The sequence below is a fragment of the Amborella trichopoda genome, chromosome 7 (assembly GCF_054954075.1).
Source record: "Amborella trichopoda isolate Santa Cruz 75 chromosome 7, AtrichopodaSantaCruz75HAP2 v2.0, whole genome shotgun sequence".
Lineage (NCBI taxonomy): Eukaryota > Viridiplantae > Streptophyta > Magnoliopsida > Amborellales > Amborellaceae > Amborella > Amborella trichopoda.
In genome coordinates this window covers 543,380-561,148 of record NC_142342.1, presented here as the reverse complement: position 1 = coordinate 561,148, position 17,769 = coordinate 543,380, and the positions used below count along the sequence as shown (strand labels likewise).

At 36.3% G+C, this 17,769-nt stretch overlaps 1 protein-coding gene across 23 annotated transcripts in view; it reads right to left on the bottom strand.

Annotated features, from left to right (window-relative positions):
- Positions 1 to 16,318, bottom strand: part of LOC18444264 (zinc finger (CCCH-type) family protein) — a 29,698-nt gene extending 13,380 nt beyond the window's left edge. For 4 of the 23 annotated variants that reach the window (XM_088871955.1, XM_088871956.1, XM_088871957.1 and 1 more), the window contains exons 1-14: positions 15,751 to 16,318; positions 12,892 to 12,984; positions 12,496 to 12,801; positions 12,269 to 12,341; positions 7,413 to 7,545; positions 6,590 to 6,743; positions 5,628 to 5,711; positions 5,366 to 5,488; positions 4,582 to 4,755; positions 4,372 to 4,506; positions 4,081 to 4,176; positions 3,213 to 3,662; positions 2,572 to 2,615; positions 1,194 to 1,436 (exon numbers count right to left, since the gene is read on the bottom strand). In XM_088871955.1, the coding sequence (XP_088728081.1) occupies positions 1,194 to 1,436; positions 2,572 to 2,615; positions 3,213 to 3,662; positions 4,081 to 4,176; positions 4,372 to 4,506; positions 4,582 to 4,755; positions 5,366 to 5,488; positions 5,628 to 5,711; positions 6,590 to 6,743; positions 7,413 to 7,545; positions 12,269 to 12,341; positions 12,496 to 12,801; positions 12,892 to 12,984; positions 15,751 to 16,296 (2,654 nt within the window). In that variant the 5' untranslated portion in view covers positions 16,297 to 16,318. Of the gene's footprint in view, positions 1 to 1,057; positions 1,508 to 1,696; positions 2,621 to 3,212; positions 3,663 to 4,080; positions 4,177 to 4,371; positions 4,507 to 4,581; positions 4,756 to 5,365; positions 5,489 to 5,627; positions 5,712 to 6,589; positions 6,744 to 7,096; positions 7,224 to 7,308; positions 7,546 to 12,268; positions 12,342 to 12,495; positions 12,802 to 12,891; positions 12,985 to 15,750 lie in introns of those variants that run through there. The other 19 variants (XM_088871959.1, XM_088871958.1, XM_088871965.1 and 16 more) reach the window with 18 other exon arrangements.
- Positions 16,319 to 17,769: the final 1,451 nt, after the last annotated feature.

The following is a 17,769-nucleotide window of genomic DNA, read 5'->3' as shown; positions in this document are numbered from 1 at the left end:
ATGATTGTACTTATGGTGCAAATTTGTGCTTATAGTTGTTGATTGTTGAATGTTTTATGAAGCTGGTTTCAAGTTTCTAGTTTCTATCAGGGGATAGTGGATAACTGGATATAGAATCTCCGACAGCTAATAGTTTTGAAGTTAATCATTAAACTAAAATACCTACTATCACATATATCACCTTCATATTTTTTTCTATGCATTAAATTATTTTTTTAGATTTTTTAGAATTTTTAGAATTTTTTTACATTCATTGACCGCATCATCGCAATGCACCCGCATCTGGGCCGCATCAAGCTGCATTGCCGCATCGGCCCCCCACCGCATCAGGGCCGCATCCCGCATTTTAAAACATTGTTTTAAGCTTGGTCAATTCTGTTTCATTTGCATGAATAACACTTTAAATATTATCATGATTAAACAATAAAGGGAGAAAGATCCAATGAGACCTGGTCCTACACCAAAGGATACCGAACTCCACCATCCAAGGCCTACCAAGGCAGGTTGAAGTGATCCATAACTACTGCAGTTGAAGAGCAATGGAAGATTTTTGATGGAGTTAGGCATCATCTCAACCAACCATGCAGTTTGTGGCCACTGATGATGCAGATCGGGGTTGTATCTCATTGAAGCATTTCCCTAAATATGGCCCCAATATGCATACAATTAATTATAGGTGAGTTTCAATGGAAAGTATACTATAATCAAATAGACTATGGAAACCATAGTCTATTACAGTCATCACCATCCAATGAAGTGACGAACTGTGATCGCAGGACCCGTTCTAATGGATCCCACACTCTCCATCACCATCCATTTCATTGGTCAAAGATGACCCCAGGAATCCAACGAACTGAGAGTTTCACCATCTGTCAGATCATAGCATACTTTGTCCATGTTTAAATCAATATAGTATCCAAATATATGTTTAGTTTCATTTGATCGACAGTTTTAATTATGAGGCTCTTTGGCTTGGGAAAATCGAAATTATGCATTTCCCAATATGAATCATACAAAGACTGGAAATAGCAAAAGATTAATCACTGCAATCGAGAGAGAGAGAGAGAGAGAGGTGCTTTCACATTAGATTGTAAAATAAATTCACCACTGCACGGGAAAAATGAACAATATAATGAACCATAAACGCATTTTGGTACTTAAACGATCCTACCAAATTTTAGAGAGATGGTTACCTCTCAAGAAGCATCACCATCTCACAATGTGGGGTGTGAGGGAAGAGGTCTACAGCCATGGCTTTGACAGGTCGAAAAGGTTCGGAGTTGGGCATGGATTTGGCCCTCTGACGAGCCAAGCCTGCACTGCTCATGCTCCTCCAATGGCCTCTATTGCTTCTCCCTTTGTCTAGCTTGTCAGTGGATGGTGTACAAAGCTCAATAGCATTAGCTACTAAGCTTTCGGGATTACATGATATGTAACTGCAAGAGAGAATTGGAGAACCTTAAGAAATCACATGGATAAGCAACTTTCAAGATTACATGATATGTAACTGCAAGAGAGAATTGGAGAACCTTAAGAAATCACATGTATAAGCAACTTTCAAGCGACATCAAATGGATGGATTAGAGGTGTGATCATTATTTATTTAGAAAGCTGAGGTGAAAACTCACCAATCAGCATCCAATTTTTCATGGTTAGTAACATGAAGATATAGCAGAAAGATGAGGGGAGAACTGACTTTTATATGAGGAAATTAGATGCAATCTTCGAAAACTTAACACAACAATTTATTGTGGAACTCTTCATCAAGACATGAGTGTAAAAGAGCTTGCTCCATGCTTGCGTTAAAATGGTTTCATCCAAGATCCCGTAATCAATTGCATCTAAACACAAAGTAGATAAACCCTTTTACTCAAATCTCTTGGGTAGGTAACATCTCTCTCTCTCTCTCTCTCTCTCTCTCTCTCTCTCAAGTGAACAGGTGGGTAAACGGGGAAGGTAAAGGGTGTGGGGATAGACTTATAGACTCGGTAACTTGGAGTGTAGGGGGCACATCGAAACATCCAAATTTCAGACTTCAGCTAACTTACCCCAACAAAAGGTGGATATCTGAACCTTGCATTTTAATACCACTGCCCTAAAGCCAACAGCTAAGCAAGAAGTTCAACCTCAAGAAAATTTCAGTCTTGCAGTAAAGAAAGAAATGGACAAATAGCATAGACATGATGTCTCAACAAAGCGAGTTGTGTACAAACAGTTTCTCTTTATTATATTTTTCCTGATTGTCAACTTCGGCAAAAAGTTGTTATAACATAAAGAAAGTAGGGTAAGTACATTATCACTTTATTGCAGTCTCAGAAGGAAAACGACAATCCATTCAGCCAATGAAATGGAATAAAGGAGAGAGAGTGGGACTCACCAAAACAGGACATAGCCCCAATGATTTACCCGATTATACATCACTCATCCATTTCATTGAATGGCGACGGCCCCATTGCATTGGTTTCCCATAGGCCATTGGATAATAGCATAATTTCCAAAAATTAAGAATGAGCACTGGATTATAGCATAATTTCAAAACATTAAAAAAGAGAAGATTGAAAGCAAACTCACACAAGACGTCGTAGACCTGGATGAGTCCTTATTGCTTTGATCACCTGTGCTTCAAACATAAAAATACATGGAACAAGTGAAAAAAGAAATAGTACAAACCACCGAAATGCAAGTTGCCATAAGGATGTAGAATACAGACAAAAAATAACCCAACTAACCCTGATGTCCTAACAAATAGTAGGACATAACAAAACAATTAATAGACTATAATAAAGCCACAGTAAGAAAGAAGGAATGGCAAGCAAGAAATTGGAGATATGGGAAGAGAGGATGTTTCAACTTGCTCTCCCAACTTCCAAAATGGACTGCTAAGTCAAAACCCAAATTATAGGACAGACCAAATGAAGATATTCCACACAAAACATAATGGCATGATAAGACTTATTTGATAATATAATAGAACAAAGAAGAACATGAAAAAGGTTTTAAAAGAAAAAGGTGATTGAAAAAAAAAAAAGAACGAGTAGAATGAAAAGAACATCGAAATCCCAAAAAAATTGAAAAATAATATTGAAAGAGATAATATAAAATATGAAAATGCCAAGATGAAACGAAGAAAAAAATACACTACGTATTCACAGTATTGACATCTTTGTGTGTTGAATCATTTGCTTCATAGAGACGAGGATGCGTGTACTTACAACAGGATGGAGACCAACACGTGGAGGATCAACAATGGCAACAACATTTTTGAATTGGAGCTTCACATTCTGTTTATTCTTGTCCTCTATTATGGAATTCTCGGGGTTTAAATCGTTCAACCCTACGTTAACTGAACCATCAATGTTAACTACTTTGCTGCTATCTACATTACTGCCAAAGGTATCTGAAGTGTTTAACCGCATCTCAACATGGTCAATATGACTAGTTAAGGAGGCAGAACCAGTGTTCATACCATTGGTGACATTATCTTTGTCACTGGTTTTCTCCAAACTGTTGTATGCAGATTCAGGAGTGCCGATTTCATTAGAGAGACTATTTTCGTCATTGATTTTCTCTGAACCATTGGTTGCAAGCTGGAGTAGGGAATCATCTTCTTGTTGTGAGAAATCCAGGTACTCCTTCAAAAGGGCACTCATAACATCCTCTGCCTGCCAAATCCCCACATTAACTTGCAGTTATAGGAAGATAGGATTGTTACTGGGGAAACATGAGTGAGAGAGATGTCTAGATTGCTTGAAGCATAACATGTAGGTGTTGCGGCTCCTACTGTTACGGTTCAAAAGCTTACAATTTAAAAGCTACTTGATATAGGGGATCCAGAAGCAACCGGAAAAATGGTCTCTTTAAGAACAATAGCCTAGATTTGCTTCCTGCTTTACTTATCCAATACCTGAATAAGTTCTTTTTCCAGATACTAAACAATATCCTTCACATTTATCTTACTTTAGGCAATCTTGGGGCAGTTCACAAGCATAGGAAAATCAACCAACCAGGGTCCCTCTTCCCCCCTTTATTTTCCCAGCCAAAACAAAGAGAAGATAAACCGAATTCCATTCGAGATCTCACCTTAGCACATACAAACCTGCAGTTCTTTATGCCATTGGTCTCTGCATTTCTCAAAGCATCACAAACTGCTGATGCATTCATTTCAACGCCAACAACCTGTTAGAGATATGGAAGTTAAGATTCAGAAATTCATTAAAATCACTAAGATTTGACAGGAATTATTTTTGAACACTAACCGGAATGGTGAGCTTTTAACTGTTTGCATGATGAGCAATTTCATAATATGGTATAATCTAAACTGGAGCATAAGATCAAATACAGAAAAATGTCTCTGTTCTATTAGGACATTACCATACCAACATGCTGTGCTAAAGTTAGACCGATCGTCCCAGTCCCACAACAAATATCAAAAAGCAAGGTATCTGGGCCAAGTCCGGCCCACTCTCCAGCAAGATTGTATAGCTTCTCTGCGGCAAGAGTGTTAACCTGAGGTTTTATTAGTCACAGATTACTGACGTGGCCACCACTAAGTTGGTGAAATAAAAAAGTAGATATTCTAACCTGAAAAAATGCAGTGGGAGAGATGGAGAAACGAAGGTTGCTTATATAATCACGAATTCGTGGTTCAGTTGCACTAAGATTATCATTGTGCTCAGAGGTGCCTTCCTGCTGCAGTATACGTAAAGGAAGCAATGGAGAATCAACTGGTGCTGCATTTGATATGCCCTTGTGCTCCTGCAGTTACAATCAATTGGCCAAAGAACCATGCAGTCAGGAGTTCAAGTGGAGAATCAAAAACCTAGGCCATCGAATTTTTTTTATGCATATGGAACCAACCTTTTTTTCTTTTTCTTTTTTTTTTGACAAACCTATGGGATCAACTCATCTCTGCATTATTTGAGAGGTCATTCAAAGGTAAACAATGAACAGCTTGAAACCCACATGTATAAATTAGAGGATTAAATCATCATCTTTATCCGAGCTTTATCCCAACTATTTGGGGTCAGCTAGAGGATTAAATCATGATGATGGGAAATATATTCCATAAATGGGGGCCAAAGTAAACCACCAACTTCCAATATGGCTCTGACAAAATCCCATGGTACAATGGAAAACTGTAAAAGATGTCTTTCCATTTATGATATTGACATGAGATACAATTATACATAAGAATAAATATAGATCATCTTTTCCTTTACCATGTTTTGAGACCTAAGCTTATCCAGAACAAGAAACAAAGAAGAGAAAAATCTAAGAAAAAAAACAATTTGGCAATGCTTGGATTAAGACAAATCAAACATTAACTGAACAATAACCAAACAACATGAGACAAAGCAGAAATAACCTGCACTACAAGTGAAGTGAAAGGTAATGGAGGTGAGCATGCATATGCTCCCTCAGCAAGAGATTGGGCCATTCTTTGGAATTCACTTGACTTTAATTCTTCATCAACACCAAGCGGGCAAACCTAGAGATAGAAGACCTCATCACAAGGCCATGAAAAGAAGGCAAAAAAGTACACAAGAAAATGAATCTCTAACACTTACTTTAAATAGAAACAACAAAACCAAAGGCAAAATCATTTCAAGAGCAGGCCAACAACAAACCTGAACAATAAGCATAACCTCTGCAATAGAAGTTGTTGCCCTTTCAAGCTCAGTAGGCTGACTTGGAGCCCTCCCCTCTCGAACCTATAATTACAAAAGTAGTTACAGTTTATATCTGCTATATTATATTATTGTAAGTGTAAAAATCTGTTAATGATCAATATTACTTTGAAAGTAATATGACATTAATAAATACAATTAGTCATCTGGTAAGAGCCAATTAGCTTTCAAAAAGGGCGATTATATTACAATTCCACAAATTCTTATGAGTGGCGACTACCTATGATGCCCAGATATGGCTACCCAAGAATGCAACTACTATTTACCCATATATTTTTTTAATTTGAAGTATCACATACATAAAAGAATCCATTTCTAGTATCTGTGCAACAAAGTCAACTATACTGATACAGACTCTGCAACATAGAAAAAAAACAAAGGAAGATACAAAAAAAACAAAATTCTCGCAGTACAGCGGTGGATTTCAGTGTATTCAAGTTCAAAGTAACATAATTTCTACCATATTGGAAGTTCAAGTGTACAAGTTCATTTGATAGTTTCAAGCATTGTTATCAGATTTGCTTCAAGGCCTGCCTCAGTTTGGCCAGGGAAGGGAAATACTTAGATGCTTTGGGGGATTTGGGTAAAGTTTTCTAATATTTATAATAATAGTACATAAAACAATGAAAATCTGTTAAAAAAAACCCGATTTTTTGCCAAAGAAATCGAAGAATATATCCAACACACACCAAAGCAGGCTGAAACAAACCCTGCTTCTGTTTGAAAGCCCTTCATTTCTGTTTGGAGAAGCCTCTGGCCTCTTCAGCTGAAGAGAGGCAAATCTGATAGCATTGATTTTACGACCATATACATGCAATACCAGAAATGCTCATTGCAAGAATAAATTATTATGATGGCACAATAAATAGTGCATTGAGAACATAGAACCGAAAATAACTCACAGTGAGTTGACGCCAAAATCCAGTATTCTGAATTCTGTTCCATACCGGTAAAACTGATGTTCTTATGAAACTCTGAAAGATTGAAGCATATCTGCAAGCAATGCTAGAAATGTTGGGGCAATCACCCGGGTCCTCAACCGCTGTCATACCTTCCCTGAAAATTCCAATACAGAAAGCATCGATGGATTGCACACATTTGCAATTTGCAAATTTAAAAACAGGGGAAATATAAAAGTAAATACTCAAACTACTTTACAACATTAAGGATGGCTATTTTTAAGTTTCATTCCACTAAGGTACCTCCTTAAAAAATATTAAAACTGACCAAATTACCCTTGTTTGGGATTGGGAACCCTGAACAAGTAGGCCATTTTGGTAATTCCCACTAAAGTGGCCTGGGCCAAATGATGATAATACATGGCTTTGTTCAGGGTCAACAACACATAACATGGTTTTACAATTGAAAAAAGTGAGCTCTATGTCGTTAACCCTGAAAAACTAGGTTACCATGATAACTTGACAATTCTGTGCAGCTCGCAAATTTGTGCTGCTAAACTTGAACAACCAAGGGCATTGCTGGCCATTTAAGTTGGCTAAATACCGAAATGCACCAGCTCATTCAAGGTTCCCAATCCTGAACATGGGCAGTTTGGTCATATACTCATATTTTAACATTCTTTTGAGAAGATGCCCGAGCGAAATAAGACTTAAAAACTAACCGTTATATTGTAAATAGGACGATTTGACCACCTTAATGATTTTGTAACGTGGTTTGACCATTTAAATGATACTTTTCCTTGAAAATATTAGGCATAAGCCAAACCTGAAATTTCCAAGCATAAAACCCACAGTCGGTTCACCATGTTGAGAATAGCCAATAGAAAATTCACACTTGTTGCGGTAGCCATTTATTAGTGGTGACTTTATAATACCTTCCAGGTTGCATGGAAGGCCACCTGCAAATCCAAAGAATGTATTTAAATTTAATTAGCAATCCTAGACTTTTTAAGTGTTTGCCAAATCCTAGACATTATCACGTAAATTCTGAACAATATAAGGATACTTAAAATATTAAGAAATGTAAACAGCAACAAGATGGGAAAAATGATATGTTTCACAAATGGTATATTCCCAAAAAATAAATTTGAAATTGCATAGAGAAACAGTGGTAGCGCTGTAGTAAAACAAATAGGAAATATACAAAGTGCCCACATGCTTGAGAGGGGACTTTGTTGCAAGACTCATAAGAAAACAGGTGCTCGTTTGGGAGCAAACAGGTTGCTCGTTTGGGAGGGGACTTTGTTGCAAGACTCATAAGAGACCGTGTGTAGTTTGCGAGAGACTAGTTTGCGAGAAACACATGAGAAACCTGGCTGAAAGGCAAGGGAATCATGTTTCCCATAAAAGTTAGGAATAGGATTGCAAGAGTTTTTGTCATGTATTCCCCAGGAAAAGGGTTCCCAACAGATAACCAAGTTTCCCTTCAATGAATGATACTTCATAGCCGAATGCAACAAACAAGTACAACAGCAAAAGGAAGGAACACAATGGGAGAGTTGTGTCATAGATTAACAATTTAAGATCTTCGTAAGAAATTAATTTGCACCAATATAATTCCATGCAAATTTTGGATACAAAAGTAACTATCCTGTCATTTAAGCGGCTATCATTGAAACTGACATTCCAAGTGAGTAAAGAGAGAAGGAAAAAAGCATAGCTACACAAGATCTAAAATACTAGCAAAGGACATAACAATTAATTTGTGTAGCCATGGGAACTATCTATAAGCAAAGTGCATGATTATCATAAAAGAATATGCAATTAAGAAATGACAGAGTCATGTCCATTCACAATGACCTGCATATAAGATCATACATGGTACACTTTCTATTAACATTTATCATGAGTCATGCAGTTTAGAAAGGGAAAATCATATGTTCCCCCCCAATATAGGAGCTTCTCCACAAAATACCCCCTGTTGAATATTCTCTTACACTATATTCCCCAACAGTATTTCTCTTCTCATTCACCCCCTAAGGTCAATTTTCATATTTTTGGGGACCAAAATGCCCCTGAAATGCCCCTTTCTTTAAAAACTACAGTGTGGGGAAAGCCCATGATCCAACCTCCCTCATCCCCCATTTCGCCATCTCACTGCTTCCCCCATTTCTTTCTCTTTTGCTCTCTCTACCCCACCTCCACACCACCATTTTTTCTCTCTCTATGCCTCCTCTTCTTTCAAATCCCGTCTTTCTCCCAATTACTCAACTCTCTCTCTCTCTCTCTCTCCTGCAGCAAAAAACAAAAAAGAGCCCACCCCCCACCCCCCAAAACCACTACAACCCCCTGCAACATTTAACTCTCCGCAAAGTCCTTTTCCAAAAAACACAATCTCAACAACTCTAAAGTCCATTTCCCAGAAGCCCCAAATCTTTGAAACTCCAAAGCCTCTGAGGTTTCAGTCTCCTGCAACTCCAACTCACAACCACATTGCCAATAAACCCCATCTCTGCCACACTGCAACAAAGTATATAGTGAACAAGCTCATTATGTATATTGAACAACCTCACAATGCCCACAATATTTATATTTAAAACTGTCACTACAAGACCTTTATGTAAAACTCTACCTAAGGCCAAAATCAAACTGCCTTAAGATGTTTATTATCATTATTATTAATTATTATTGTTACCATCATCATCATCATCATCACCAAGTTATTATTGTTGTTGTTGTTGGCGTTGATATGGATAAAGTCTATATAAGGTTGCAACCTTATACTATATAAGTATGGTGCATCTCAAAAAACCAGTAGAAAGAGTCTTCTGAAATTGAAAAACCTTCCAATTGGTCATCTCGACCTCAATATCTATAGATATAAAGAAAAAATAGAATTTCAAGTCCTAAAAATAATGCATCTTGTAACAAGTTATCAAGTCTATTTTTAAGATTTTCATGTGTTTATACATCTACTTGATCTATACTGTTTTCGGATTTTGAAAATTTCGTAATTAGGGTTGAACACAGATTTTCAGGCCATCATAAGGTTTCTGATACAGGAACTACATCTTCTAGAAAAATTTAGAGGGGCACCTTATAGGACAACGTATACAAACCTCGCCCTGTTACTATCATATAATTAAGATTGTAGAAGGTAATGCATTGATGCCTGGAAAATGGGAAGAAAATATGAAATCAAAAAGAAAATAATAAGTTTGAAAAGATAGAGCCCTCTCACTAGGCCTTAAAATACTTTCTTTCTTCTCTCGCAGAAATTTAACTCTTATTACAACAATAAGTTTGATAACTTCTTTACTATTTCATAAATCTACCCTTATCAACTCCTCAAAGCAGTCAAGATTCCTTCTTTGAAAAATTATTCTTTTTAAAAATCATACTATACCACTAAATTCTCTACAATATGTCTATAGCAGCCTTAGTTTCAATCTCTGGAAGTATGGAAATACAATAACCCTACCCACATCATGTATACCTCAAGTTTCGATGTAAACATGCACAGAGTGCAATAAATATGATCAATCAAATATTCTTGGGAAATTATTGCTAATATACCTATATTTTAATAAAATCGAAAAAAAAAAAACCCAACTTTCCAAAACCTCGCTTATACCCTTTTTCCTAATTTTTGGCTTTTTTTTATGAAAATGCCCTTTACAGTAATTTTTTTATTGTAATGAACATAACGGTAGTTTAAATACCGTAATAAGTTGAAAGAGTATTACGGTAATTAAAATACCGTAATACCTTAAAGTAGTATTACGGTAATTAAAATACCGTAATACCTTAAAGTAGTATTACGGTAATTTTAATTACCGTAATAACATTACGGTAATTGAAATACAGTAATACTCATTATGGTAATTAAAATACCATAATACCTTAGAGTAGTATTACGGTAATTTAATTGCCGTAATATTGCCCAACCCTCAATACAAAGGGTTTTCTACTCTCTCGAGTCTACTATCTATTTACTCTCTCGACAAAAATCCATGCTAGTTGTATTTTTCAAATCTCAAATTTTTAGGATATTATTTCTACTTAATTTTTATATGGTTCTCAAAACTTTAGAACAAAAACACTCTTAAATAGGTATTTTTTGAGCGAGGAAGTAGCTTCATCGTGCTTCCATGGGAACATAGATTTTTTTAAAAGAGTGAGGGGTAGCCTTGATATTAGCTTCGGTTTGAAGCTTTTCAACCAATAGGAGGATGGAAAGTTTTTACCGTAATTCGAACTACTACTGTAATTTAACTACCGTAATGTGTAGGAAGTCTTTATAGTATTCTTATTACCGTAATACTTTCTCAGTCACTTCCACCGTCCTATTGGTTGAAAAGCTTCAAACCGAAACTAATATCAAAGCTACCCCTCTCTCTTTTCAAAAAATCCATGTTCTCATGGAAGCACAATGTAGATCTACTCCCTCACTCAAAAACACCTATTAAGAGTGTTTTTATTCTCAAATGTTGAGAACCATATAACAATTAAGTAGAGACTATATCCTAAAACTTTGAGATTTGAAAAATACAGCTAGCATGGATTTTTGTCGAGGGAGTAAATAGATAGTAGACTCGAGAGAGTAGAAAATCCTTTGTATTGAGGGTTGGGCAATATTACGATACTTAAATTACTGTAATACTACTTTAAGATATTACGGTATTTTAATTACCGTAATGAGTATTACTGTATTTAAATTACCATAATGTTATTACGGTAATTAAATTACCGTAATACTACTTTAAGGTATTACGGTATTTTAATTACCGTAATACTCTTTCAACTTATTACGGTATTTAAACTACCGTTATGTTCATTACGATAAAAAAACAACTGTAAAAGGTATTTTCATCCAAAAAAAAGCCAAAAATTAGGAAAAAAGGTGTAGGCAAGGATTTGGAAAGTTCGGGTTTTTTTTCCGATTTTATTAAAATATAGGTATATAAGCAATAATTTCTCAATATTCTTTTATTGTCAAATTTCAATGGCTTTTCTAAGAAAACAGAGTTGCAAGTAAGGATCCATTCCATACCACATCATTCCCATCATCATAAAAGCCATTTTCCCAACTAAGGCTACATGAATCTTGGTTCGTCATTCTGCTCTATTAAGGATCGTACCCTCAGTGAGGTTATAAATCCCTATATATTTTCTTACTACTTCCAACCATTGTTCTTTTGGGCCTACCCCTTGCCCTTTTTTAGCCTTTCATTTGAACTAACTCGTACCTCCTAACAGGTGTTATATTGATTCTGCGCCACACATGCCCAGCCCACTTCAGTCTACTCTCTCTCATCATATCGCCTATTGGTGCCACACCTAAATTTTTTCAAATGTATTCATTCTGAATTCTATTCCTTCTTATCTTGTCACTCATCCATCTCAACATCCTCATCGTCACTACATTTATTATATGGGTATATTGTTTTTTAACCGCCCAACATTCTGTCCTACAGAGCAAAACTTGTCTCCAAGCCACATGAGTTCATTCACATAAATGGAACAATTATTATGAATTCTAAATTTGACAAGCTCTCCCTAATATTGAAAGCGTCTCAGCTTTGCCGGTCTCCTAAAGGTTAGTCAAAGAAAACAAGCATCTCCCATAAAATCCCTCGTGCAAAGTCAGCCTATAAAACCAAGAGGGAAGAGAATAGTTGCCTATGTCTCTGGACTTGATAACCCATTCCGGAAGAGGAACACCATCCGGGCAAGCCTTCCGTGCATTTCGAGTCTACAAAGAAAAACTTCATGATTCAGTCCCACAAAAGGCACCTCAAGATGCTTCGTTTAAGTAACAAAAGAAGTGGTGGATTCAAGAAGCCATCATAGATACAAGAAACACTTGGTTAAAAATTTCCTATAAAAATAAAGGACATTCTTCTTACAAGTCTTTTAAGAGTTTGCAACAGCGAGTTCTTCTTGTAATCCAATTGGTCATCATATTGCATGTGAGCGAGGGGAGTCACTACCTCGCGAACTGTTCTTGTTTTTGAAGCCAAGTTATTAGCACCAGATTTACCAATTTCAACAGAATGTCCTTTCTCCCCAGCATCTCCACATGCAAAATCAGTTTCCATGATACCACCTGGATTATTACTGGAGATAGCGAGCCCAGATGTTCTCTCAAATGCTCGAGCCTTGACATCCACAACCTTTACCTGCCTGTTGCCCATTACTTTTCCATCTAGCACCTGAAATTAAATATAATAGACATTGTTAGTAGAAAAAGAACTTGCAACATCCAAGTTAATTAGAAGAAAGTGTGCCAAGCGATGAAGCACCTCTATGGCATGTGTAACATGTTCTGGGTTAGCAAAGTCCACAAAGCCAACAGCCATGCCCTTTCTCTTCTTAGCAGTGGCATAGATGATTCCCTGCTTAAAGAAAATTTTATTAGTGAGCAATTCTTAATATGAAAGAGAAATTCAAGCTTGAGACTGCAACTGTTCATTAGAAAACCCTAAATCCAGGGTTCTTTATATGCATGCAGGTCAATGGGATCAGTAATGCTGGGCAGAGAGTTCTAATAGCAAAGTCCATAGCCACTTCAAACTAGGAAGGAACTCAACTAGCTCGTTCTTTAAAGTTTGTATAAAAATGTTTCTTGGTTAATCATCTTTCAGTTTTTTCCTATTTTTTTATCATTTCTCAAATATGACATGCAAAATCACTCTTTTTTTCTTTGTTCTTTTATATCTAAGTTCTTTTTTCTTTACTCTACTGAGTAGGACTTGCTCAGTGTTGAAGGAGAGACGGCTCAAATCTAGGTAAGTTCCATGCATATATTGCCATATAACCATTCTCGCTAAGATTACGTAGCGCATTTTCATTTCATTTTTTCAAGAGCATTCCACCACTGTGTGAAATTCTACTCTTTCCAAGCATTGAGTTCTTAGAAAGGAAAATGTAAATAACCTTACAAGAGATTGATGTCATACGCAGTTTCCCCTTATTTTGTTTTACAATTTCACTTTGGAAGGTTCTACATATTTCTAAACATTTCACCCCAAGTAACGTAGCTTCCAATGAGAGAAACAATCTCATGCCCCACACCACCTCACCTCAACCCTCTCCTCAATAAATGATTTGATTTGGGGGGGCATTGTATTAGGAAAAGGTCTTCTTTCTCACTCTAACATGTGATTAGGCAATAATAAATGGTGACTGCTTCGCAGTTCTGTTGGAAAATGATTTGGGTGAAAAAGGGGCAACAAATAAAAAATAAATTAGGAAAAAATTCTTCCTGTTTTTGGGTATGCAGGAGCACTTTCTCATGACATTATTTGCCCCCCTTCGGTACTATAAATGGTGTGCATAAGAAGAGAAATTCGTTCTCGTGATACATAAACATAAAAGGTCTCTTTTTGGTGCTTCAAAGCTCTATGCACCTGAGCTAGAACTGTAGACTACCAGAGTCTTGTAATTTTCGAGAGAGAAAGGCAAAAAAAAAAACGAGTACGGACGGAGGGATGAGTGCTCAAGCTTTCTAGCGAAAACGGCATACAAAGAATGGGAAGAACAGTCCCTTTTATAGAGTTCTAGGTGCTGCGAATTTATTGTTCAAGTGAACAGTTTCAAACTATTAGACTTCAGAACGTGACTGTTTAATTACAAAAAGCCACCGTCACGGGTTTTAGTCGTTGGATGTGGACAGTTACATACATCAGGTGCCTCAAGTCTTTAACGGCTAGTGTCTGTTCGATTTCCGTGTTGCGCTTGCAAAAAGATAGCGAGCCTCGAGTTCAACCTGCACATGTGCTCGGCCGAGGGGCGCCTCATGCGTCTATGCGAGCATGTTAATGTGAAGTGCAGCAAAGTGCACCATCAAGCGCCATTGTACACGTACGTGTGAGCGTCACACACTTAGTGTGCTCTGCATATGCACCATCACTCTCACCTTTGTTATACAAACATAAAGCATGAGAATGCTCATACTTAAATACCACTCAATCCACACTCCCATATTCAATGTAGGACTAAAACCCACACCTTTCTTTCTCAACAAAAAGAATTAAAAAAAAAAAAATGTCAACGAAATACAGTAGCATTTACAAAATAAAAAATACTAACAAGTTCTTCATAGTTTGTCACCACAATGTTTTCTTAACGACCTTAGCTTGCATTTAGGAATTAGAACTCAATGTTTTGATGATTATTCTATGCTCAACTATGGAACTACCCAGCTAAATTGCAACCCATATCTCAATTTCCAGTTTAACTATACTCTCAAGGAGCAACTAACTGATGAGTTGATTGGGAGAGAGAGTATGAGGAGATATAAGTTTCTATTGTTACTTAAATGTTCTCTAAGCCCCTCAACACCTAGATTCACTCACTCCAAACCATGTGTGACATCAATGACAAGAAAGAACAAATAAAGGGTTCTCATTTGAAGATTGCTTGTCTCCTAAAGTATCTCTATTACATCCTCAGAATGATAATAACACCAAATTTTTAAATGATATTGATGGTTTATGTATGTATTTTCAGCAAAAGATTGCCTATCTGACTATCTTGATAAAAGACGCTCTATTTTTCAATTCAAATGGGACAGAAACCAATCCATCTTTTGAATTGCGCACAGTGAGCTCTGGGAAATTGTCCAATGCTTCCATAGATATTTTATACTACACTGCATCCAATACCTGTCCATACAGATGTTTACATTTTTTATGCCCACCAAATCTGAAGTCCTCTCTATAGTCTATAGTCAATAGTCAATCATTTATTCTCTTCAGAATAAATTAAGGTATAGTTTTATACCTGTACACAGTCCAAATTTCCATTAATCTCATTGAAACAAATTTAACAATACAACAAGCTATTCGTTTGAACTGATTGAGAGCATCTGCCCCATTATCAAAAAATTCAACTAGCCACGAATTCATCTTGTCGCAGAAAACAAATAACCTTTCCACCATAAGAAATTACCAAAAATAAAAAAAAGATGAGGCACATGAGCTATTTCACAGGCCATAAAAACATTTATTGCTATTTAAATGAAAGTCATCCTGACACTTCTTTTTTCTTAGAAATATCTAATGGTAGTGGAATATGAGCTCATCTTTAAATCTTTTCCACCAGAAAATACATTTTCATTCACAAATCATCCCGATAGTTGTTAATGAGAACTATCATACCTGATCAGTTAAGAAGGTCTTCAATTTATCAGAGTTCCACTGCTTTGGCAAATTGACAATGCATTTTCTCAAACTAGAAGAAGCTCCGTCGCCTTCACCATCAGAGCCAGTGCTTGGCAACACATCTTCCCTTGGAAAATCACCAACTCCATCATTCCTAATTGCATCGATCGTCTTCAAAAGCTTCTTGGCCCTTTCAGAGGTCGGGTCCCAAGAATTATCAGGTCGAGGCTTCAACTCCTCCTCTCCATGAGCGTACCTGCACGATTCGGCATGTCTACAAGACTGAGAATGTCTTCTGAAGTATGAGCACAAGCTGGTCTTCCAAAGGGGTTTAGCTTCAGGGTTAGGGTCCGCGGTTACTTCTCCTCCCTGATTCTCTTCTAGTTCTTCTCTCTCGAGGTTTTTTCTCTTCGAATCAATGGCGGTATCAGTGGGTTCTGTTGGTTGATGAAGGCCCTCAGGGCATGGAGTTGTGAAATTGGCAGAGAGAGAAATGTGAGATTCTGAGGAGAGAGAGATCCCATCTTCGCCTTCGGCAGCCATTAGAGAGAGAACAAGATACACTGGCTTCTCAGAGAGAGAGAGCTTCGCTATTTCTAGTGAGAGAAAGGAGACGGATTTTTAGTGAGAGAAAGCAGTGAAGGATTTCTAGTGAGAGAAAGGAGAGTGGATTTAGTTTAGTAGCGAAATATAGGATTCAAAATCCTTTCTTTTTTCATATAATGTATCTCGTTGTCGAGATGATTAATTACATGGTTTTTCAATATTAAAACTAGTTTTTTGGATGGATTTTTGAGATGCATCTATAGTTTTATATTTTAAAGTTACAATCTTGTATAAACTTTTTTTTTTAAATTAGGGATAATATACGATAAAACCATTTACTTTTGATAAAAAAAGTCACAATCACTTACAACCAAACCACATGAAATTTGATAGTTTGTCCATATTAAATTTGATAGTTTGGATTTTTTGGCAAAGCTTGAGAATTTTTTATTTGAACTTTGAGCTTGGTTGATAAAATAAGAGATTGTATACAATGAGACCATTTACTTTTGATACAAGGTGGTCACAATTCGTTACAGCCATTTGACGTGAAATTTGATAGCTTGGATGTGTCATAAAGTTCTAGAAAATTTCTTTTGAAATTTGAGTTTAGTCAATGGAATAATTACAACTACCCAATTTCACATCCAATTGTCAATATTAATGTGACCACCTTGTATTAAAGGTTAATGATCTCTTTCTATACTTTCCCCTAAAATAAATGCAGTCACCCAATTTTATATTCAATTGTCAAGATTAATTATAACCACTATAACCACTTGGTATCACAGGTAAATAGTCTCATTATGTACTTTCTTTTTTATTTAGGGCATGAATTATACAAGACGCTCTTATCTTAAACAATCAAGTTAAGGCGATGTTCTAAATCGTACTAAAAATGTAGTTTCAATGTTAAAGAATTTGATAAGACCTGAAAAGACTTTCCAGCCCTAACTGGCGCACTTTAATACCATGTGATTTTCACCTTATGTAAACTTTTTCCTTCGACTTATTCAAGGAAGCGAGTAGCCACAAAAAAGCAAAATTTCAAATAGTACTTTGTAGTATAGGAGAAAATAGCATTTTAAAATTATCTTCTTAGCAAATAGCCACCAAAAAGGGAATTTTCAAATCATACTTTGTAGTCTAGGAAAATAGCATTTTAAAATTATCTTCGAAGTATTGAAGAACTTAAAATACAAATTAAGTGTTTTTTTCCTAAGGGAATGTGTTCATGATGCAGATTGGATAGATCTTCAGAGGAAGATCCATCGGATCCATACCATAAACTGATTTTTATAAGAATGATAGAGAGTGAGACAATCAAATTCTAATATAAGATCAGATCTATTTGGAAATGAACATATCTACTCTCGGATCAATGGCAGAGGTAGCAATGATCTGAAATATGAAATGTTACACAAAATGCAATAAAATCAATTTAATTATAATAAAATAAATAAATAAAAA